At 44.2% G+C, this 24,277-nt stretch overlaps 1 protein-coding gene across 1 annotated transcript in view; it reads right to left on the bottom strand.

Moving 5' to 3' along the window:
* GUCY2F (guanylate cyclase 2F, retinal) overlaps positions 1-24,277 on the bottom strand; it is a gene marked incomplete at both ends in the record, with an annotated part of 81,434 nt that overhangs the window by 6,127 nt on the left and 51,030 nt on the right. The window contains 7 exons of the mRNA XM_082864399.1: positions 2,920-3,018; positions 8,049-8,223; positions 11,437-11,629; positions 12,427-12,590; positions 14,844-14,992; positions 18,413-18,562; positions 23,910-24,066. Of these exons, the coding sequence (XP_082720525.1) occupies positions 2,920-3,018; positions 8,049-8,223; positions 11,437-11,629; positions 12,427-12,590; positions 14,844-14,992; positions 18,413-18,562; positions 23,910-24,066 (1,087 nt within the window). The remainder of the gene's footprint in view (positions 1-2,919; positions 3,019-8,048; positions 8,224-11,436; positions 11,630-12,426; positions 12,591-14,843; positions 14,993-18,412; positions 18,563-23,909; positions 24,067-24,277) is intronic.

The following is a 24,277-nucleotide window of genomic DNA, read 5'->3' on the forward strand; positions in this document are numbered from 1 at the left end:
CCTTCAACTTGAGGTTTGAGATGAAGAAAAAAGCAACCACTACTTTGCTCTTAGCTGAAGCGTGACCTCCTCTGAGGGAAGTTAAGCTTCAGCAGCTACTCTCACGGGCTGCTGCTGGATCTGAACCCCCAAGGTCTGCCCATCCTACTTAAGAGGCAAAAGGGTGTCTCTTCCATATACATCCATCCAACTGTCTTTCAGTATTGCTGAACTTAAAACATCAGTGAGAAATGTACCAAGACCTCTGCCAACATTCTGTGGTGACTACATCTATAGCTGTCCTTTGGGTGGGTGGCTCTAGCTGTGTACACACATGAATGGATTATTTTCCAACTAATAATCCCAACTTAGGACGAGAGCTTTATATGAGGAACTATGACTAAAACTTCTTTTTAGAAATTAAGTGTAATTCTTTGGTGAAGAACAATCATTTAACTGAGGTAGGATCCTTAACTGTCCTGAAAACTGTCATCCTATGAAGTAAGACCTTGTTCAAGTTTTGTTCAATAAAAGTCCAAGACAGTCTCACACACACTTGAGAAAGTAATTCTTTTAGAATCTGAGTACAATCTGAGTAGCAAGTCATACCTGAAAAGAACTGCAAGAAATTTATGCTGTGTTCTACAATGACTTTTCTTCTCTTGACAGCTCAGTATCGTTTGTATCTTCCGCACTACCTCATGGTCACCCAAAACCTCTGCTCCGAAAAGGTTGTCCCATCCTTAAAATTCAGCTAGTGTGTCCCGAGCCAGCCCTATGTGTGACATTCCACTAGCATCTTGTTGTGAGGGAACATTTCAGTAGAATAATCCTACTGATGGGGAACACACAGCTCAATACAGAGAGATGGCTCATGCCAACCACCATCCAGTTGTGTGGCAAGGAAGGTCACTCCAGGGCTGGGTTACTAGTCAATTCCACTCCAGAATCAGTAGATTCAACTGAGCATAAAGGAGGTATTGATGAGATTGATTTTTAAAAAAAATAGACCTATGACACGTCCTAGTCTCACATCCAACATGAAGTTAGTCTACCTCTTTACAGATCTTCACTCAGGAGTGGCGCTTAATGTCCTATTTCAGTCAGTCATTAGCTTCCAGAAAAGCACTCTAACCAGTTCCTGTAGTGTGGAGACCACATACGTATGCTTCTTTGTATCCCTCACAATGCCTTCCTTGCATAGTCAGTGCTTAATACACACTGCTGTGCATGGTTCACTCCATTTTCTCCTTGCTAGCTGATCCCTGGACGAGGTGCTGCCGGAATCTGAAAATTCACTTTCTGCTCTCAACTCTGTATTTCCAACGTGAAATGTGTGGAGTGAGTTTCCCTGGTGCAGACCAGAACATGACTTCAGCGTTCTCCAAGCTTACATCAGTCCAGAGCACTGTGCCAAATCTGCATTGCGTTTCCATGATCAATTTCACTTCATCTCGGGTTGCACTTCCAGAGCAAAGTTATATGCGTGCGGCAGTTCCTGGATGACTCCTTCCATGGCCTCTGCCATATCTGTGGAGTTCGAAGACTTTCCCAGATGTCAGAAAATGTATTCTGACAACAGCTTCTAAGTTCCATGCTGCCTCCTTAATCATGGCTGCACAGGCTAGACTGACTAAGACTGGACCCGTTGTGCAAGGCTGTTTCCACACATGAGTGATGAGGGGGGGGGGTCACACAGGGCACCACCCACTGTGATATAGGCCACCATCATCAGGGACTTGTTTACATATATTGCTGAAGTTTGAGAAGAGCTCGTCTTGCTTAGTAGCTGCCACAGCCAGGGCTGCTAAGGGCTTAAGTGGTTTTTTTTAAATGTAAAATCCATGAAAACTATATATAGAATCTATTGTGGTTCTTGATGCTTTTTTTATACTAGCTGGAACAAATCGCTTTGCTCAACCATAACATAGGTAAAGCACATTTTGATTCTGACATTGCCTTAATAGTAGCAGGAAATAACCAAGGAAGAGTTGCCAGCGGCGCACAAGTGACTTCATGGTTTGTACAGTTTTCTTCTCAGAGAAGTAGGGAGAAATGGTATCTTTGATACCATGCCTGTTTTGATAGAAAGAAGCTAAGAGTTTTATATACAGGCAAGTTGAAATTAATTATTTCAGAATTCCAAGCTCCTTAGACTGAGGGATTATTGCTAGCTAAATTTGAGGGCGCTATTGGATGAAGCCAGAACTCCTGGGGTCGTAACGAGTTCAAAAACAGGACTAGAGCAGCAAACAGAAGCTGGCTGAGAGACATCTGGCTCTGGGTGTGTCTCCACAAACTAGCTGAAAGACTGAAAAATGTCAGTCCCTTACCTATTTCCTTTTTCAATATGACGCTCCCAAACCTACCGGGTTGGCCAATTTGTTCCTTTACCCAAAGGATTTTTTTGAGTTGTTTTGATCAAATTGTCTGGCTGTTTCAGCGTCACCTAGCTACAGCTTCACGTCTAGAACAACATCATGTTCAATCCAACATCACCCCCTGCTGGTTTGTCATTAGAGACCAAAATAATGTGTGTTAAATCTTCAACTTCTCAAGTTATCTTTGATTTTTCTTTGAAACAGTAAAACATCTCTCTGCTCTCTTTCCCCTCTCTTTTTTAAGAAAATATTTTTTCTTTTTTTTTTTTCACTTGGCTGTGCCGGGTCTTAGTTGTGGCTTGGGCGGTTTTTAGTGGCGGCACGTGGGATCTTTAGTTGCGGCACGTGGGATCTTTAGTTGCAGCACGTGGGATCTTTAGTTGCGGCACGTGGGATCTAGTTCCCTGACCAGGGATCGAACGCGGGCCCCTTGCATTGGGAGCGCGGAGTCTTAATCACTGGACCACCGGGGAAGTCCCTCGTTCTCCTCACTTGACAAAGAATCACTTTGTCAGTAGCAGGAGGTTACCATCCCATCCATCCCTCTAGAAGTACTCACGTAACCCTGTTGATTCCATCCGAGAAGCTGTGTTCACAGTGTCTCCAAATAAGCAGTATCTGGGCATGGTGAGGCCCACCACTCCAGCAGCAACCGGCCCTATGGAGTAGCAGGCAATTGGGAGTATAGTCAACAGGTATGCATCCAATGCTAATAGAGGAACACTGCCAAGGGAAGGAATGCAGCTGCATGAAAGAATAAAGTTGCCACTAAATAGCTCTGGGCATCTGAAGGAAGTCTTACAGTGAGTAATGAACTCTTTGCCCTACCAGAAAGCAAATTTATAATGATGAAGAAATGATTACCCTTCTGATTTATACCTTTGTTCCAAGTAACAGTTACACCCAAGATGCTTATATCTGTCAACAGGGACAAATAAGCATTAAACCCAATCAGAAAAGCCTGGGCAGGGATTCAGGATCCAAACATGTTTGTTGCAAGGGAAAAAATGTGACTCTTTCTCGTGCCTTAGGGTTGGAAGGAGGGATCTCATAGGGCTGTCTCACAAATTGTGTCTATAAAGAGAATTATTGCTAAGACAGTTGGAAAATCTGAAAAGAAGTAGAGTTGACATTCAATCGTTTGTGTTAGAGGCATGGAAGAGTAGTATATAAAGATAATCTGAGAATATTTTCTATTTGCCCTTAGAATGGGTTTTGTTCTTGCATTTTAGTACGATCATGTTAAGTGTCCAGAGAGTGAACATTACTTGAAAAAATCTCAGCAACCCTACTGAAAACCTAGTTCAAGATGATCTAGAAATTTCTCCACCTTCACCTTTCTGGTCTCTGTTCTATGTGAAAAGTGTTCAGCATTAGCTTTTTGCTGTTTCCTGAATTAGAGAAAATAATTAAGTGCTTTTGCTTCAAAAAGTTCTTTCTGAACATTCATTTTTAAGAATAAAAGTTACGTTTCTCATTTTAATTCATTTCTCACCCATTAAGAAACATTCATTAAGCCCTGAGCTAGGCACCAAGGGGAATAAAAAATGTAGCACATGGTCTCAGTTCTCCAGGAGTTTATAATCTAATTGAAGAAAAGAGACTACCAAACTGGAAGCAATTAAGCAACAACCCAAGACAATGTATGGCTGAGGCAAGATAAATGGACAGGCAGAAGTGCTCCAATAGTTTAGAAAATGGGGGAGGGGTTGCTTATTAAGACCTGGTCCAGTCAAAAATGGCCCAGTAAAGAAGGTAAGGTAAGGTAAGGTTTGTGGTTGGCACTGAGCATGGAATTTTGGGAAGCTCTTAGAGAAAGCAGTCTGCTTAGTTCATGTGCCTAAGGAGAAACTAGAGACAAGGTTGGCTATTGGGTTGTACAAGATGGCAGATCTTGAATCATTAGAGAAGTTTGAGCAGGCAATTACATGATGAAAATCCTTTTTCTTCTTCTTTCTCAGGTCAGTGTATAGAATGCATCGAAAGGGGAGAAAGCAAAACCAGGGAAAACCGTTAAGTGTAATAGCAGTAATTCAAGCACAAGGTTGTAAGTACTGGAAAGGAGGTGATGATGGACGGATGGCAAAAAGGAGTGATAAAAGAGAGACATTATCAAAGGAGAAGTGTTGGCTGTCTGATTGACAACCGTGAGGAAATTGGCATGGGCTTATGAGCTTACACTGGTTTGTGGGAAAAGATGACCTGAAGCTTTAGATATGCAGAATTTGAAGTAATGGTGAATCGTCCAAGAAGAGATGTGCTGAGGCGGGTTGTTGATGTGAAACTGAAGCACAAATGGGAGATGAAGGCTTTTCTTTAAAAGAAAAATACTGAAAACCTGCTGTGTGCTAAGCATTCAGGATACAAAAATGAGTAAGATCTGGTTCCTGCCATCAAGGAGCTTACAGTCTAATGGAAGGACAGGCAAGCAAACACAGATGAGGTGATGACCATGAGAAGGATGGATAGAAAGAAGCAAGAGTGGAAGCAAGAAGATGCTATTGCAGTGATCCAGGCAAGAGATGCTGGTGGCCTAGACTTAAGCAGTGAGAGTCAAGAAGAGAAAGACAGAATCAAGAAATACTGAAAAGGCAAAATGTTTAAGACTTAGTAATTGGTTGAATGGTGAAGGTCAGGGTGAGGGAGGAGTCGAGGAGGATGACTCTCAAGACTAACTGGAATAACTAGGTGAATGGTGGTGACACCAACTGAAATAGAAAATAAGTACAGGAAGAGGAGGCTGTTTATGTGGGAAGAAAATCATTCTGTTTTGGATCTGTTGAGTCTGAAGTCTGTGTGGAACATTCAAGTGGAAATGTCAGTAGCAAGTCTGCTATATAGGGCTGACGCTTAAGGGAGAAGACCGGTGCTGAAGCTGTAGAGTTGGAAGTCATCAGCACACGAGTGGTAGTTAAACTATAGACATGAGCAATCTATAGATTCAATGCAATCCCTATCAAACTACCACTGGCATTTTTCACAGAACTAGAACAAAAAATTTCACAATTTGTATGGAAACACAAAAGACCCCGAATAGCCAAAGCAATCTTGAGAACGAAAGAAGGAACTGGAGGAATCAGGCTCCCTGACTTCAGACTATACTACAAAGCTACAGTTATCAAGACACTATGGTACTGGCACAAAAACAGAAAGATAGATCAATGGAACAGGATAGAAAGCCCAGAGATAAACCCATGCACATATGGACACCTTATCTTTGATAAAGGTGGCAGTAATGTACAATGGAGAAAGGACAGCCTCTTCAATAAGTGGTGCTAGGAAAACTGGACAGGTACATGTAAAAGTATGAGATTAGATCACTCCCTAACACCATACACAAAAATAAGCTCAAAATGGATTAAAAACCTAAATGTAAGGCCAGAAACTATCAAACTCTTAGAGGAAAACATAGGCAGAACACTCTATGACATAAATCACAGCAAGATCCTTTCTGACCCACCTCCTAGAGTAATGGAAATAAAAACAAAAATAAACAAATGGGACCTAATGAAACTTCAAAGCTTTTGCACAGCAAAGGAAACCATAAACAGGACCAAAAGACAACCCTCAGAATGGGAGAAAATATTTGCAAATGAAGCAACCGACAAAGGATTAATCTCCAAAATTTACAAGCAGCTCATGCAGCTCAATAACAAGAAAACAAACAACCCAATCCAAAAATGGGCAGAAGACCTAAATAGACATTTCTCCAAAGAAGATATACAGACTGCCAACAAACACATGAAAGAATGCTCAGCATCATTAATCATTAGAGAAATGCAAATCAAAACTACAATGAGATATCACCTCACACCAGTCAGAATGGTCTAGAAATCAAAAAATCTAGAAACAATAAATGCTGGAGAGGGTGTGGAGAAAACGGAACCCTCTTGCACTGCTGGTGGGAATGTGAATTGGTTCAGCCACTATGGAGAACAGTATGGAGGTTCCTTAAAAAACTACAAATAGAACTACCATATGACCCAGCAATCCCACTACTGGGCATATACCCTGAGAAAACCAAAATTCAAAAAGAGTCATGTACCAAAATGTTCATTGCAGCTCTATTTACAATAGCCCGGAGATGGAAACAACCTAAGTGCCCGTCATCGGATGAATGGATAAAGAAGATGTGGCACATATATACAATGGAATATTACTCAGCCATAAAAAGAAACGAAATTGAGCTATTTGTAATGAGGTGGATAGACCTAGAGTCTGTCATTCAGAGTGAAGTAAGTCAGAAAGAAAAAGACAAATACCGTATGCTAACACATATATATGGAATTTAAGAAAAGAAATGTCATGAAGAACCTAGGGGTAAAGCAGGAATAAAGACGCAGACCTCCTAGAGAACGGACTTGAGGTTATGGGGAGGGGGAAGGGTGAGCTGTGACAGGGCGAGAGAGAGTCATGGGCATATACACACTAACAAACGTAGTAAGGTAGATAGCTAGTGGGAAGCAGCCGCATGGCACAGGGATATTGGCTCGGTGCTTTGTGACAGCCTGGAGGGGTGGGATAGGGAGGGTGGGAGGGAGGGAGACGCAACAGGGAAGACATATGGGAACATATGTTTATGTGTGACTGATTCACTTTGTTATAAAGCAGAAACTAACACACCATTGTAAAGCAATTATACCCCCATAAAGATGTTAAAAAAAAAAAAAAAACTATAGACATGGATGAGATGACCCAGAAGAGCATATAAGAGGAGGGAAACAGTGGATAAAAGACAGAACCCTGAGGCATATCAATATTTAAGGGACAGATAAAGACAGAAGAGGTTATCAGACAATGGTAGAAATGAAAGCCAGATTGGAGTGGGTTGAGAAATGAATTCGAGGTCAGCACATACAGAGAGCAAGGAGATCACAGCTCAGAGCTTTGCAGAAAATGTGGGAGCAGTTAGAGAGCAGGGATTGCCAAGAGAGCCAGTAAATGAAATGGAGAAGAAGAATTCAGAGACTGAGGAGGAGGTCATAAAAGCCAATTGAGGCAGAATCGTCAAGAATATCAAATGCTGCAGAGATAAGGGCAGACTAGGACCGGGAAAAGTGGTAGGGCTAAAGCCAGATTGCAAAGGGGTTAAAGAGGCAATGGATAGTGAAGAAATGGCATGATAAATGTCCATCATTCTTCTACAAAATTTGGTAGGAAAGGGATGAAAAGGATGGGAAAAGAAAAGGAGCCTAGAAGAACAAAGCAAAGATAAAGAGGAGGGGAGCAAGAGGCTAGTAGGTGAGAGACCTGTGAAGATACCTATGAATGTGAAGATAGGTGGAAAGGGTACGATGAAGGGGAGTCCTGAAGATGTTCAAGCAAGTGAAGAGGCGTGTGGGAGAAAAATACTCCAGGAGTTGAGATTTCAACGAATTAAAGCAATTATCCTAAATACCACATGTGCAGGTTGGTCTCGTATCATAGTCAAACATGGAACTGTTGGCTCTAACAGGAAAGGTAGACTGGAAGGGTATGGTACCTAGAACAAGGGTTGCCGCCCACTGGGGTAGGGCAGGTGCCGGGAAGAGAGTAAACTTGGAGAGACATAAAGGGATGATGTAGCACTAGACACCTGGATAATCCAGCTGCCAATAATCAGGGGAGAGCTACCCTCTTCCTCCCGTTTCTAGCCTTCCCTTGAGGTACATGGGAATGTCTTCTCTTGCTTTAGCTGCTGGTTGTTACCTGAGTGCAGGCCTATTCGAATCCGGACTGGCACCTCTGGCATGTGCCGCATCTTGAAGGTACCCACGGAGCTGAGGATATCTAGGGACATGTTTGCAATCTCGGCTGCATGCCTCATGCCATTCCTCTTTGGGAGGCCTGAGGCCACCATGTAAGCATCTCCAATGGTCTCTACCTGGAGATCAGGGAAGATAGAATTAGCAAGTAAATAACGTGTGTGTGTGTGTGTGTGTGTGTGTGTGTGTGTGTGTGTGTGTGTTTTCACAGAGCTTAAAGGGTATGATGGAGGCCAAGTGTTCTTCTTGTAAAGTGAGGAAGCCAGAGAGAGGCTGTCACTGCTTCACAGTCCTGCCTGTACATTAGAATCACTTAAGGAGCTTCACTTAAAATAATACTGATGTCTAGGTCCCATACCTGTAGATTCTGTAGTTACTTCTCAGGTTCCTGTCTGACCCTAGAGAATTACCAGGCTCCAAATAATTCACCTAGGAGAAGGTGCTTTCCCAGCAAGCATTTCTCTAGATGATTTCGGGTCAGTAAGCTAGAACAGCCTTAAGGAAAGTATAGGGAAAAGGAAAGGAAGGAGGTGAAAGATTCTGTTCCTTCTGCTTTGCCTCGCTAATATGATGGAGTTAGTTTTGCAGTCTCCTTGGGTGTGAGAACTCAGTCTTTTCCCACCAGCTCCCTCCTCCTGTCCTACTGCCACCTCTCAAAGGAGCAGCAATAGTAGCCCTCAGTTGCTTTGCAGGGGCAGTTAGAGCTGGACACCTGTAAATAAAGGCAAATGAATCTGTGCTCGTCTTCCCCACAGAAGTGTACTCACTCTTTTAGGTGATTAGTAAGGTGAAACTTTTCAGGTAAATCCGAAAGATAAGTAAGCTGAAGGGACTTCTATGAAATGTGCCTGTCAGACTCTGCTAGTACAAGTTTGGATCCAGTTAAAATCTATGTTCTCCTAAAGAACTGAACTCACAGATTGCCATAGTTAAGAGCATGAAATTCTGAAGTCATACAGCCTCGTTCAGAATTCCAGATGCACCATTTACAAACTGTGTGGCTTTAGTCACGTAATTTAACCTCTCTGTGCTTCAGTATCCTTACCTGTAAAACAGGGATAATGACAGCACCTACCTCCTAGAATTTTCTAAGTACTAAATGATATCAAAGCACTTAAAACCTGTCTGGTGGATAATAAGCGCAAGCCATTAGCACCACCGCCATCATTATCACCACATCATCATCGTCAAACTGACGTGTCTTGAAACAAGTCATAGGATTGTGCCTATGACTCAGCTCCAGAGACAATTTCGTAATTGGCAATAGGCCCCTCATCATGACTTCCCGTGTAGCCAATAACAGCGATCCTTTGCACCTATGGTACTTTGTACCTCAGGATGCTTCCATTCAGGGCCTCCTGTACCTGGTGCAATTTGAGAAAAGGATCCCTGCTCTCAGATAAGCATGCCTGCCTGCACAGAGGAAGGCAACAGTGCAATGCAAATACTATATGGGAGGGAGAAACTCACCGGCTGGCCATTATCACTGACTGGTGGTTGACACTTCAGCTTTAATGAGTCAGTCATCCAGGAGCCCCCAGGAATATGGACGAGACAGTTAGAAAGGCAGGGAGCACGGGCACTGTTTGGCCTTGGTGTGAGACTGCTGTGGTGAACTGTGGGTTGTATAAACCAGCGTAAGGACACAGAAAGGGAAGAGGAGGTATAGAAAGGGGTCTGGTTGAGACGGAGTGGTAGTAGGAGAACTGAAACTGAAAACAAATCACTAACTTCATAATTCTGCAGCAGCCTTCTTCCTTCCATTTCAGATTATCAAGTGCCAGGGGAGGTGACTCCAATTTTACAGGTAAGGAAAATGAAAACACAAACGGTTTTGGTAACTCGCTGCTGGTTCAATTTTTATTTCCTTTGCACTGTGTTGTTTTGATTAAAAATGACTGAAAACTTAGATTCCATTTTTGGATTTATATAGCCCGACTCTGTCCTGAAAACAGCCCACTAGCTTCTTACTGCAGCCGTGAAGTATCAAAATACCTAACAATCTCATTCCCAAGACCCCCAACAATTGTCTGAACAGTATCAGCTGGATTGATTAAACCAGTGGCTGTGTTACTGCCCACACTGAGTCATCTTTGATTTTAGTTTCAACTGAATTAGCTTCCAGTGATTTGTTTTTCTCTTCAGGCTGCTTGAGTTCAACAAGTTAAGACAGGTAGTCTGATTCCATGGATTTTTCCTCCACCGTGGTTTCCATGTGTGCTTCTTGATTAGTTTGCAGCTCCTGCTGATTGACAGGTATGATGTCTATTTCTGAGCCCTATTTAGGCAGCTTGGCCTAGCCCCGAGGCTCTCTACTTGACCTGAAAGGGCCCTGTCTAATCTGAGATAAACACACTGCCCTGTGTGTGATTTGAGAGTTGGAACATTTCAGACTACTGTGAAGGATCCAATGAATGGAGCTACTCATTCTCCAGCTCTACCTGGGTTCCTGGGACAGAGGAGCTGTCTAAAGTGTGGGATGCCTGGGGCATCTTTCTCCATCAATAAAACAAGTAACCATGTTGCAGACGTGGAAACGTTCCTATGTAGCTATGAGATTTTTAGTCATTTTCTGCCTAGAGACAGGACAGCACATACAATCAAGGGTAAAGAAGCATGGCACCGCAATGAGTGAATGCAGTCATCTGTTCTGTACTCATCTTCTGCAACCTTTGAAAGGAAGAGTGGAAATTGACAGGCTGGAGGGGTGGGGGGAAGTGGAAGCAGTAGGTTGCAACCTCACAATTAATCACTTCCCAAGACCTCAGACCACTAGGTGGGCTTTAGGTTACCCTACAGCAATCCCAGAGAGCCTCAGGTCCAATAGCTCTTTGACATGTATAATGCCAGAGTTCCCTCCTGTATAAAAACGGTACCTAAAGGAGGAAACCAAGTTTTAACAGCACGTATTAGATGTACACAAACTTTACCAGGATGAACTCCGTCATAGTCATCAACTATGGGCCAGACACCAGTACTTTCTGTATCCCCTTCCGTGTCTGCACTGTGGGTACTTAGAAACTGAAGTGCAATAATGCTTTTTGGCCCCAACCTCTTCTTAGTCCCAGTTCTAGAAAATAGCTCAAAAGAAATGTGACTGGCAATCTCTTGCCGGGTCGAGATTGTTGTTTTGGAAGGTGTGAAATTCTATGCATTCCATTTGGCCTTCATTTCCAATGGGAGACCAATGGAAGTAGTGTACTATTTACATTTTAATTCCTAAATAACAGCATTCAATACAATTGCATCCTTCCTTCCGTTTTGGAGTACACATAGGTGAGCCTCATATCAAAATTTCTCTCTGGAATATACTGCTCTGCTAAGTAACGTACCTTGTATACATCATGACTGCCAATGATGGCATCAAAGAGTGTGTACAGGTCATTGAGAAGATCCACCACCTCGATGGGCTCACTCATGGCTGAGATGGTAGTGAAGCCCACAATGTCACTGAAGTACAAGGTGACCAAGTCAAAGCCCTCAGGTTCAACCGTGCAGCCCTTTTTGAGGGATTCAGCAACTGATCTGAAAACAGACACAGCTATTCCTCAGAGGACACAGGTCTCCCTCCAGGCCACACAAAACATCTGCTAGAACACAACTTCTCCAAAAATCACTACCAAGTCAGTGATAAGGAAGAAAATGTCACCTGGATGCAAACACTCATTCTTTCATCTATTTTACAAATAGATATTGAGTGCTTACAATGTGCCAGGCACTGTGACAGGTGCTGGGATGCAGCATTGAGCAGAGAGCCCTGATCTGTACCTTTGTGGAGTTTTTTTCAACTCTCTATCCTTCCTCAGTTCCCCCGCCCCAACTCCACCCCACCTGAGGGGGAAATGTTCCCAGGCAGCTGCCTTTGCATGAGACTAGCTTCCCCAATTATCTCCTCGAAGATCATGTTACAACATGATAAGGTGCCTTGGAAATTTTGGAAATTGTAGCAACACATAAGGCTTTCACCTAAGGAAGGAAAAACATAGAAAAACAACCCTGCTACTTTCCTCGAGGAGCTAAAAAATCTGCCTCCTTTTAATTGGTCAACTTCCAGGCAAAGTCATGAAGTGACACATAGAAAAACCGAGGCATCAAAAACTTAAATGACTAGCATTATCCACAAGCAGTGGAAAATTAGGAAGTGCGCTCTGCCCCCTTGGCTTTCCAATTCTTCTTTGATTTGAAGGTGTGACTCAACCCTACTGGGAGTAGAGAGTGTACAGGACAGGGGGAGGGAGCAGTTAGTTGATGGGTAATTTTTTTCTATTTTTAATAGAACACATTGTTACAAGCGTTCACACTCCTCAGGTGTTCACACATACGGTGGTAGCATCTGTGTTAGAAGCTTTTCCGTCTTCTGTTTTTCAATTTCCAGCTCTTCAGTCCGCTCCCGGATCAGATCTTCCAGGTTGTTAGAATATTGCTCCAGCATCCGAAGCATAGAGTCAATAATATTAGTCTTCTTCCCTTTATTGAAAGTTTTAAACTGGAAGTAAACAGAAAGAGGAGCCAGGGAATTCTTACTTCTTAAACTTAGAGATGATGGAACAGGACCCCCTTATCATAAACCCCTTCCTCTAAAATGAAAAGGCAGGAGAGGTGACCCCAAGTATAAATAGGAAAAGTCACTACCCACCCTTATTGTCACCCTGGCCCACTCACAGGGCTCTTTTTCCCTGAGTAGTTCTTCCCTTACCCTTCTGGTTCTTTCAAGTCTAAGCAAAGGTGCTCTCCAGGCAGGATCCTTCGGTTCTGAGATGCTAGCACCTGAATAGTTAGCCACTTCAAAGGCACCAGGATTTGGTCCTGAGCTCAGGCCAGTTGTGAGTGGGGTCAGGGGAAGAGGGCAGGGAGTGTTCTTTTACTCTTCTAGACCATCAACCTATAAAATCATCCTTATCTTCTAATGCTACCATGTTGCCAGTTCTCGGACAGTGGGAGGTTCTTTGACCTCTTAAATACGACCCAAGCTCGATGTGGTAAGATCTACCCCTATTTCTTACCATGGGGTCCAAGAATAATGGTGTCTCCTAGCACTTGGCCTTCATGTCAGTCAGGGTCATGTAGAAATTCAACTGGTCTTGCCCCTGGTCCTTTAGAGGTGGCTGCATGCCACAGATTTTCAATAAGCCCTCCTGGGACCCTGTTCATTTACAGAGACAAGGAGCTTGGCATAGCATTGGAATCACGAGGGGTAACCCCTCCTTATTGCTGTATTCAGCATGCAAAATACTGGGCTGACAACAAGGGAAGACTGGTGGTAATTTTGCTCAGCACATGCCTAGGAATCTGTCCCAATGAACCCTTTCATACAGCTGAGCCACACGTGCTCTATATAGCACTCAATGTCCCAAGGCTAACACTAGGAGTTTCCTTCTTAGCCTGGTCCAGATCTACGTGTCCACCAAGGTCCTAGAGTAGCCAGCTCAGATGCTTTGGGCGCCCCCTATTGCCTAACCCAGGGAGCCTCCCTCTCTTCCTCTTCCCATTTCAGTTTTATTAGCTGCAGGGAGTTGGGAGGCTACCCTTGTCTTTCAGACAGTCCAAACTTCCACTGAAGCATTTCAGTGAGGGCAGCTCCAAGCAATCTTGTTTGAAGGTCGTATGATGTGCACTCCTTCTATCTATCACCGGCTTCTCTGCTGCCTTCTGAAATAACATCTCTAGCATCAACACCAGGGCAAATGCTTTTTCTCCTGCCTCATGGTAAGTTTTCAGAAATTTGACCTTCATGGTCCTTTGCCTTTTCCATACTATTGAATACCTGTTTGAGTGTCCTCAAAAAACTCAGCCGGGCTAATGGAGGCATTGTTACCTGGGGACACGGATGACTTCATATTCAGGGCCCCTCAGGCTTTCAATCCAAGTCTTTCTCTTTTCCGCCTCAGATACCTGCCACTCACAAGGCATCTCGGTGCTGTACCCTAGCCAGGCTCCAAAGCCTCTCCGCCAGAGCTGACACAGCACTCCCAGAGAGCACCCTCAGCTTCGGTATCCTGTAGCTTGAACAAATCCCTCAACAGCGTGCTCCAACAGAGGAACCACACCCTAGCAGGGCTCCCTTAGCAGGGCTCTCTCTGTCTGCTCCCCATTTCCCCCTTTTAATCCCCAACTCTAGGGAAAGCGTCAACCTCTTTAGAAACTCAGTATCTTAAGGAGAGAGCTTATCACTTTTCATGCACTCCACTGCCTCAAGTCATTCCCCAGAAACCTAAGGAATCCCCTGCTTTTGTACTCCACATTTGCACTTCCTTCCATCTGGAACACTGTTTCAAACACCCCGTATTTTCCCTGACCCTCCAAAAGCAATCTGGCTTCACTTAAATGGGATACTCATCAGAGTTCTCTGGAATTTCCAAAGCAAAGGGGGCTCTACGAGGATCCCCATCTAGTCCAGGATACATCTATTCCATCTTCTAATGGTCTCAATGCCATTGTCTTGCAAGTGCCTAGTGGTTCAACTCCATCTTTGAAAGGTCAGTTAGATCAGATTGTGGATGGTCTGGAACAGAGGTTCATCAGATAAAGAGCGCAAAAACCTATCCTTGTGCTCTTGGAGGATGTGCTGGGGATGCTCCAGCACCAAAGGCCTTCAAATGGCCAATTCCACGCTTCTTCCCCAAGACGAATGCCTTCTTCTCTTGCAAGAGGTTCCACAGTGTGATGACACCCCACGGAGTTCATTTTAGGTGGGCTGGTTTCAGTGTGGCTTCTGGGCTGTGAGTGTTAAGATTCTTACCTGGTTAAATATTTCATCGAAAGTTGGCCGCTGTTCTGCAGCCTCAGCCCAGCACTGCTTCATCAGCTGGAGACATTCTGGAGGGGCGTGCTCGGGAGGAACCACTGGTCTGTAGACAGGAGGAGGCTTCTTAAGTCTTTCTATGATTTCTGTCCAGAAGCAAGAAGAAAAAGGTCTACAGATTGTGGGGAAAGCACCAAGATTCGGCAAAGATAATTGAGTTTTAGCCAAGAATAGGGTTGGTCAGGAGAAATTACGAAAAGGCAATGTCTTTTGCTTTCTCCTTAGGTGGCCTGAATATAAATTGTATCTGAACAAAGGCTACATCAATCAATGGAGAAAGGACTGAGAAACTAATCAATTGAGCTATTGGTATCATTTAAGCACAGCTTTATTCTGCTTCTGCTAGATATTATTTGTTTTCATTGAAGTATAGTTGAGTTACAATGTGTTAATTTCTGGTGTATGGCAAAATGATTCAGTTTATATATATACGTGTGTGTGTGTGTGCGCGTTTGTGTATATATATATATACACACATATATATATTCTTTTTAATTATGGTTTATTACAGGATATTTAATATAGTTCCCTGTGCTATACATTAGGACCTTATTGTTTATCCATTGTTTCAATGATCTGGCTCCTTTCACCCACCCCCAAATCATCTAAGCCTCTCAGTCTCTACAGTAGACCCAATTAGCCCCCGCTGAAGGCCCAGGCCCAGCCCAGTTCCAGGCTATGGGTCCCGCCTGGCCCCTAAGGTAAGGGAATTAAGAACTCCAGTAAAGGGACTTCCCTGGTGGTGCAGTGGTTAAGAATCCACCTGCCAACACAGGGCACATGGGTTCGATCCCTGGTCCGGGAAGATCTCACATGCCGCGGAGCAACTAAGCCCACGTGCCACAACTATTGAAGCCTGTGTGCCTAGAGTCCGTGCTCCGCAACAAGAGAAGCCACCGCAATGAGAAGCCCGCGCACCGCAACGAAGAGTAGCCCCCGCTCGCCACAACTAGAGAAAGCCCGCGCACAGCAATGAAGACCCAACACAGCCAAAAATAAATAAATAAATAAATAATTTTTTTAAAAAACCTCCAGTAAATAGTTCAGGGCCTCACTGGGATCCTTCTGGCTGGTGGTACTTGAACCCCACTTTCAGTGGAACATTAACTGTGTATGAGACTATGGGCTGAGCACTTTGCATGGTCTCTCTGCTTCCAGCCTCGCCTTCAACAAACCATTCTGAAAACATGGATTTGGCCATGTCACTTTTTTGCTTAACATCCCTTCATGGATTTTTATTACCCACAGGATAAAATCCAAGCCCCGACTATCTCTTCGGCTTCTTTCTTTTTTTTTTTTTTTTTTTTTTGGTTGAAGAAAGATTTTACTGCACGTGGAAGTTGGAGCTTCCATTTTCAAATTTAATGTTCCACATTTCTCGGAATAGCTTTATTATTTATTAATTTTTACTGGTGTATAGTTGCTTCAGCTCATTTCTTACCCCTAGTCCCCTCTCCACACCCTTGACTTTAACATCCTCATCGTGAAACAAACCTTGCTTCCACCACCAGTGTGCCTTTCCCACCCCTGCCTTGGCTGTAACACTCCAACAGCACTGCTTTATACCATTATAAGTGTCCCCTTGCCTCCATGAAAGAATTTCAGTTGTTGCCTCTGACTTCTCAGCTCCTTGTGACACCACACCTTCTGCTCTGTTAACCCAGGTTGGCCCATACCAGTAATGGTTTCTCCATCACATCTCTCACCCTGCCCCCAGTGCAATAGATTCCATGGACGTCGACCCCTTGGAGTGCAACCGCCCCATCCAACTCTCTGGTAGAGGGAGTCCCTTTCTGAGAACACCAACGAGTGAAATAGGTCACCTCTCTGCTTAGGCCCAGCATGATTTATGTCCTCAAGGAGCTCACAGTTTAATTGGGAGGATAAACAATGACCAGCAATATAAGTGCTCTAGCAGATATATGCACAGGAAAACACAGAGGGGACACCTGACCCACACTGAAAAGGTCAGAGAAGGTTTCCCAGTGGAGGTGACATGAGCTGGATGAGGCAAGGTGGGGAGAAGGTAGGGGCAACACGTGTGGAGGCACAGAGGTGGGAGGTAGTGATTTCAGGGCACTGCCAGTCACGTGCCTTAGCTGGAGTATGGGGAGTGACAGAAGATAAGCCTAGAGAGGTGGCTAGGGACCAGATTGTGAAGGGCCTTGTACCTCATGTGAGGAGACTGGGCTTCATTTAACTTGTGATGAGGAACTGTTGGGGGTTCTAAGTAGAGGAGTGAACTAAAACTCCGAGTGGGGCAAGAGACAACTAAGTATTTTAGGTTTGGTTTGGTTTCATTTTGCAGTTTTTAAATCTTTTATTTTGAAATAAATTTAGACTTCCAGAAAAGTTGTAAAAATAGTACAGTAATTGCCTATATATCCTTCACTCGGTTTCCCCCTGATGTTAGCAAATTATTATTTTTCTCTTTTTTGGCCATGCCATGTGGCATGTGGGATCTTAATTCCCCAACCAGGGACTGAACCCGTGCCCCCCTGCAGTGGAAGCGTGGAGTCTTAACCACTGGACCACCAGGGATGTCCCCGAATGTTAGCAACTTATAAAACTGCAGTACAAAGGAAGTTAATATTGGTACAATACTATTACTAATCTAGATCTTTATTTGAATTTCATCAATTGCCCACTAACGTCCTTTTTCTGTTTCACAATCCAATTCAAGATCCCATATCATACTTAATTGTTATGTCTCAGTCTCCTCCAATCTGTGATGGTTCCTCATTCCTTCCCTGTCTTTCAGGACTTTGACACTTTTGATGAGTACTGGCCAGTTATTTTGCAGAATGCCTCTCAGCTGGGGTGTGTCTGATGTTTTCTCATGGTTAGATTGAGGTTATGCATTTTGGGGCAAGAATACCACGAGGGTGGTATTGAGCCCTTCTCAGTGCATCATGGCAGGGGTACATGATGTTGATGTACCTTGATCACTTGGTTAAGGTGGTGTCTGCAGGATCCTCCACTAATAAACTTACTCTTTTTCCATTTGTAATTAGTAAATATCTAGTGATTTCATACTTTTAGAATACGTAAACATCCTGCTTCCCCTCAAATTTTGCCTGGTAGCCGAAGATTCTGATGGGAGATAAGGATGAAAGACTATGGCGTGTCACAGGGAAAGAATGGGAGGACTTTTGACATCCAGGAGCATCACTGAGGGGGCACTGAAATGTCTGGCAGGGGGTGTCTCAAAGGAGTAGTAGGGGGCTGCTAAAAAAAAGGACTAACGTAAGTCCTGTAGGCCCTCGACTTATGTCACAGTTTGGAAAACGACCAGCTTCTTGGGTGAGGGTTATTTCTTCCAAATGCCTAAAGCTGTCTGGCTCCAAGTCCCACCTGCACGCAACAAGGGCTGCTTGCAGACCAGTGGGCAGTTAGCACAAACACGGAATCGTGTTCACTCTTCTGGCTTATCGCAGCAGCCTGGGTTGGCCTGATGATCTGGGTCATGGTGGGCTCCTGGTACCCTTTTCTCACCTCCCGCTTACCTTTGGCAGGCAGATCCATCATGCAGAATGGGGTGCCCCGGACCATCACTTCTTGCATGATGATGGCAAAGCTATAGACGTCTCCTGCAAAAGAACGTAACCTGCTGCCCCTCGGGGCTCTCAACAGTTCAGGGGCCATCCACAGCAACTCTGAAAAGAAAGCATTGTGTAATGAATACAGGGCGGATTAACTGACAGCATCTGCAATGCCCTCGAGGGCTCCAAGGGTGCCGTTTCATTGACTGCTTTATATTGGTATTAAGACAGACTGGCATGCTAGTGCCTCCGCGCCCCCCCTCCCCCTGGAGTCTGCATTTATGAATCTAAGGAATTACTCTCAGAGAAAGCATACTACTTTCCCACACCAGGACCACGCAGGCAGACACAGCGGAGGTGTGGGGAAGGGCAAAGAAGCTCGAAATAAAAAAACTATCTGGTGCTGACTTTCTTGCTCTCTTGAGCCTGCAAGTAGCAGTTGGCAGGCTTCCAGGGAAAGGCGAGTGCCCTGCCCGACTGGTTGCCATGGATTTGCTGTGTGCTGAGATCTATATGTGTCTGATAATTTGACTGTGCTGGGGCTCGAGGAGTCATAAGTTGCTTTCTCCAGGTCTTATCTAAGAGGATTAGAGGATCCCCAAGTCTCCTCTGTTCCTTGCAGAGCAAAAGGGTGCAGCAATTCCTTCAACTCAGTTCTGCAAATATTTATTGAGGAGTTACTATGTACCAGGCACTGTGCTAGGGACAGGGGCAGTGCCAGAGATGAATTAGACCTTGCCTTTGCCCTTGCAGAGTTCACAGACCAGTGGGCAAGACACACACGTGTACCCCTAACTGCAATACAACAGAGATAGTGATGAGGGCCACTATATAGTGTAAGGAAATGAATCTATTAAAAGCCACTATTGAGAACCCACTGTGTGCTCTGCTGCATTTCAGACCCGAACAGGGAAAAAAAGATATTATCTCTGCTTTCAGAGAGTTATGGCAGAGACTCAGAAATTTGGGGCGAGGGCCCCTTAAGTACTATATAAAGAAATACGAGTTAATAATATAAATTGAGTAGTCAAAAATTGGAGGGAATGCTTCATATTGAAACATATGAAATTCCATTTCTGTAGATCAAAAATGGTTCAATATTGGCAATTCCATGAGGTTCAAGCTAATAAAAAAACTGAGCTGATCAAATTAATCCAGGAAGGCTTCCCGGAAAAGTTAAAGGAGCTTGTTAAGAAGGTCAAGGATGCAGTTTCCTAGAGCCAACGACAGGGTAAGGGCTTTGCAGGGAGAAAGAACAGTATGTGCAAAAGAACAAGAGGTAGAAAGGAGCAAATTGCGGATGGGGGTGCTGGTAAGCAGATTAGCTTGGCTGAAGAGAAGGGCTCTGTTAAGGAATAATGAGAAATGAGAAATGGGGTTGATGAAGTGGGGGAGGGAGGGTGGCTGGAAGAATGAGGGCAGAAGGTGAGAGGCCCTGAGAGCCAAATGAAGGCATTTGGAGCGAATACAAAAGGCAGTAGGGGTGCTGGAGCTGGAGAGGGATTTGATGAAAGCCGTGTTCGGGAAGATTAATCTGGCAACCTGCACAAACTGGATTGAAGAAGGAGAGAGGCTGGAATCAGGGAGACCGGCTAGGAAGCTATTACAGTAAGAGCCAGAGGCGAGGTGAAAGGGGCCTGAATGGGGGCAGGGGCGACGGCAGCAGGATGGGGAACGAGATACATAGGTAGGCTACAATGGACAGGGAAGGGACAGGGCTGGGGATAGGCTCAATTCGCTCTTCCGAGGGGAGAGAGGTAGAGTAAACAGCAGGTTGATGTCCAGATAGGGAGGCTGGAAAAGAGTGCCTCCTGAGGGTGAAGGTGGCATGGGGAAAGCGCTGGCTAACTTTTCATCTTGTCAAATTTGGGGTATTGGGAAGGGAGCCCAAAGGACAGGTCCTATGAAGCAAGAAGGAGGATAAAAGGTCAGAGATGATTTTGGCTTGTTAGCGAAACCCAGGAAAGAGAAACTCACCCTGGAAATTCTTACTTTGAGGCAACTCTGATCAAAATGGTGGAACAGGGAATTCTAGCCTCACCCCGAATTACATACTCATCTCTCTTTGCCCTTCAGGTGTCCCCAGCCTTTGTCCCCCAACTCGCCTGCCCCACCACCCCTGTGAGTCTCTGATACGCTCACTATAGTGGTTTTGCCCTTCTATCTCCTCACCTAGGAGAACTGATATTTGCAAATAAAGCCAAAAAGATTGACTAACACTTTAGTCAAAGGAATACATTTCTGACCATGGGATTTCAGGCATACGGTTTTGGGGGGAGGGAAAATGGTATGCAGCTGCTTCTTCCTGGCATCCTCTCTCCCTGCACATTTAAAAGCACAAGAAGGAAAAAAAAAAGCACAAGAAGGGAAAAGAGGACATGACTCTCTGGTAAAAAGCTGGGTTATTAAATACAATCACTACCAAACAGTATTTTCAGAGAGCACTTACATGTATGTTGTTAATGGCTAAAATGAGGCTTTAGCTGGACTGTACTTATGTAATTGAGAGTGGGCAGTAATGAATACACTTACAACCTGCCCCCATTTCCCATTCCCACTCCAGAGCCAAGTAAGAGCCACTACCTACCATTAGACTTGAACTCACAGGAAAAAAAAAAACTAGAAAAATCACTTTGGCTTGTTTTGTGTTTGCTGGAGCTACTACTAACTCTTGAGCCCTGCTATGGTGATAAAAGCAACCTTGGAGAGCCAGTGTGGTGTAGTACAAGAGAACACATGATGGAAGTCAAGAGACCTGGGTTCACAATCTCAACTTGGTCACTAATCAGCTCACCTTTCTGAACCTCAGTTTCCCCATCCATAAAATGGAAATTGAGCCAGATGACCTCCAAGGGCCTTCCAATTATAAGATTCTGTTAGCCCTGTCGTCTAAGGCAGGGAGCCTCAAATTTCTTTATTTTATTTTATTTCATCCATTCATTGATTCAACAAACATTTACTCCACCAAGTATTGTGAAAGGCACCGAGGGAGGCAAACCTGTTTCTCACCTTCACAAAACTTACAGTTTGGGGAGGGAGAGAAGACAGCTAATTAAACATGTAATACCAACAAAATGTGGTATTACAACAAAGTTCAAAGCCCTAAAGGATCATAAAGAGGAGAATTTAGCCAAGCCTAAGGGGTCATGGAAAGTCTCTTGAATCAGTGGTATTTAAGTTGAGCCCTGTGGGAGGAGGAGAATCTAGCCAGACTCAGATGAGTGGGTAACAGAGTAGGAAGGGAAGAGTGTCCCAAGCAATGGGCACAGCATGTGTGAAGTTCTGGAAGTAAGAGAGAGCCTGGTGCAAATAAACGACTGGAAGGCAGTCAGCATTGCTGGAGCACAGAGACAGAGGAGGGAGTGGTTAAGCACAAGAGGTCCTCACGGCCCAGACCATGAAGGGCTTGTAAGCCACGTAAGAGAGTTTGAACTTTATCCTAAGAGCAATGGGAAGCCATTCAATGAATTTTGGCACCGTTGTAACATGATCAGATTTGCAGTTTAGGAAACTCCCTCTGGCTGCAGTGTGCAAAGAATGGATTGAGCATCCAGATTGCCCTTGCAATTTGGAGAATGGAATGAAACGTTAAGAGGGAGAAACAGGGAAAGAGACAGTCCACCAAAAATAAAATAAAATAAAAATAAAAATAGGGCTTCCCTGGTGGCGCAGTGGTTGAGAGTCCGCCTGCCGATGCAGGGGACACGGGTTCGTGCCCTGGTCCAGGAAGATTCCACATGCCGCGGAGCGGCTGGGCCCGTGAGCCATGGCCGCTGTGCCTGCGCGTTCGGAGCCTGTGCTCCGCAACGGGAGAGGCCACAACAGTGAGAGGCCCACATACCGCAAAAAAATAATAATAATAAAAAATTTAAAAAATAAATAAATAAAAATAAAAAACACCCACTGCAGCTAGCTTTCCTCACTCTGAAACCAGAGTTTCTTAAGTTTGAAAGTAGCCAACCTGTGAATTCAATAGAATTCTGGGAAGCTGGACATTGTGTTTTATCTTTTATAGATGAGTAATTTTGACAGGAAGCTAAGTACTTCCCACTCTACAGCGGTCGTCCCAACATCCTAGCACTAACACCAGGCAACTACTCCAAGCTTTCAAATTGGGATTAGCCAAATAATAACCATACGACTAAGTCGTCAACAAGAACAGGCCCACAGAGAGAAATAGACGAAGAGAGAGACAGAGACAGAGAGAGACAGAGAAACAGAGACACAGAGGAAGACAATAGCACATGTTGCTATTGTGATTATCATGAGCTGCAAGTCCTTCAAAGCATGGATGGGCAGAGAAAGAGGAAATTGTTACTAAATGTTTTAATTTAGCTGCTAAGTGGCTGCACGATTCGGGCAAATCTTGAGACTCAGGTGTCTCATCTGTTAAATGAGCAAGTTGGACCGGATGACTCCCTAAAATTTCGTATTCCACTAGCTTTGTAAAGCTCAAAGATGATGCCACTGATGACTGGACTGTGTCTCTATCCATGCGTGTGTCTCTCTGTGTCCTGCACTCTTCATTTCTCCTATAAAGTCAGCAATTTTAAAGCTTACAACACCAAAGATCATTTTAAGAATATGAGTATATGTTGTCATTTTGCATCTCTCCCTCTCTGTGTCTCTTCTGGGTTGTCTGTTTCTCTGTGTTTTTGTGTCATTATTTCTCTTCTTCCCCCTTGCAATACCGGTTAAAACTTTTAATGTGCAAATTTCCTATATGTATTTAACCCTATTCATTTTCTCTCCTTACTCTTTCTCTTTCTTCCTCCCTCCCTTCCATCAATTCATTCCCTCATAGTTCTCAATCACCCACTCCCAAGCCCCATCTCAGGTTTCTATTTCTTTGATCTGTTATGACCTCTACAGGCATTGTTTGGTGTTGCCACACGTGCACTAAATAGAAGACAAAAACACAAAGTGGACATTACAGGCATGCCTACTGATTTACTAGAAGGCCATAGTTCGGTCTGAAGCCATCCCACACAACCCACAGAGCATTTACTTGCTGCCGGCACCCCCCCCCCCCCCCCCCCGCTTCTTTCTCTCTGACAGAGACAGTGAGGGTAGGCTCTAGTGACATCCCATTCCAGAATGGGCTTTGTGGGAGTCCAGCTACCAAATTACCTTCCATTCAATCTGACAAGTATTTATTGAGCACCTACTGTGTGCCTAGCGCTCAGCAAGTTCCTCCAGGGACACCTGGGGTCTCCACACAATATAACCTAATCCTGCCACAGCAGGAACTCAACATTATTGCACTGGCTTTGTTCAGAAGGCTTGGCTGCGCTGAGATTATAGCCTGCAGACTTCATTCAACTCCTTTGGCTTGGAAATGAGGCTGCTTTTCAACAAAAGTGGGGAGTTGAATCAGCCTGAGGCTTTAATTCAGGGCATGTTCTCATTTGAACTTTGGAGTTACCTTGTGTGCATCAGAAGGGTACAATACATCGCTTACCTTCCGCAGAAGGTTCCTCTTGGGAGAGTCTTAGCGTTTCCAAGATGTCATTAAAGCCATAATCTGTCACTTTGAGTACAAAACGCCCATCTACCACACAGTTCCGAGACTTCAGCCTCCCATGAGCAAACTCTCTGTGATGTAAGTACTTCATGCCCTGCAGATGATACAAACAGGATTTATTTAGCAACTTATTTAACTATTTGGGGCTTTTAGAACCACTTTCTGAGATTGTTAATGGCATGAGCTATTATGATCTAGAATTCAGCCTTTTTCTCTTACACGCAGGCAAAGCAAAACTTTGACAACAAGAATCGTTTCCAGGTCCCTTCTAGCGCTAAAATTTTATGTTTTGATGAAGAATCATA

Source organism: Leucopleurus acutus (genome assembly GCF_964270905.1).
Source record: "Leucopleurus acutus genome assembly, chromosome: X".
NCBI classification, from domain to species: Eukaryota; Metazoa; Chordata; class Mammalia; order Artiodactyla; family Delphinidae; genus Leucopleurus; species Leucopleurus acutus.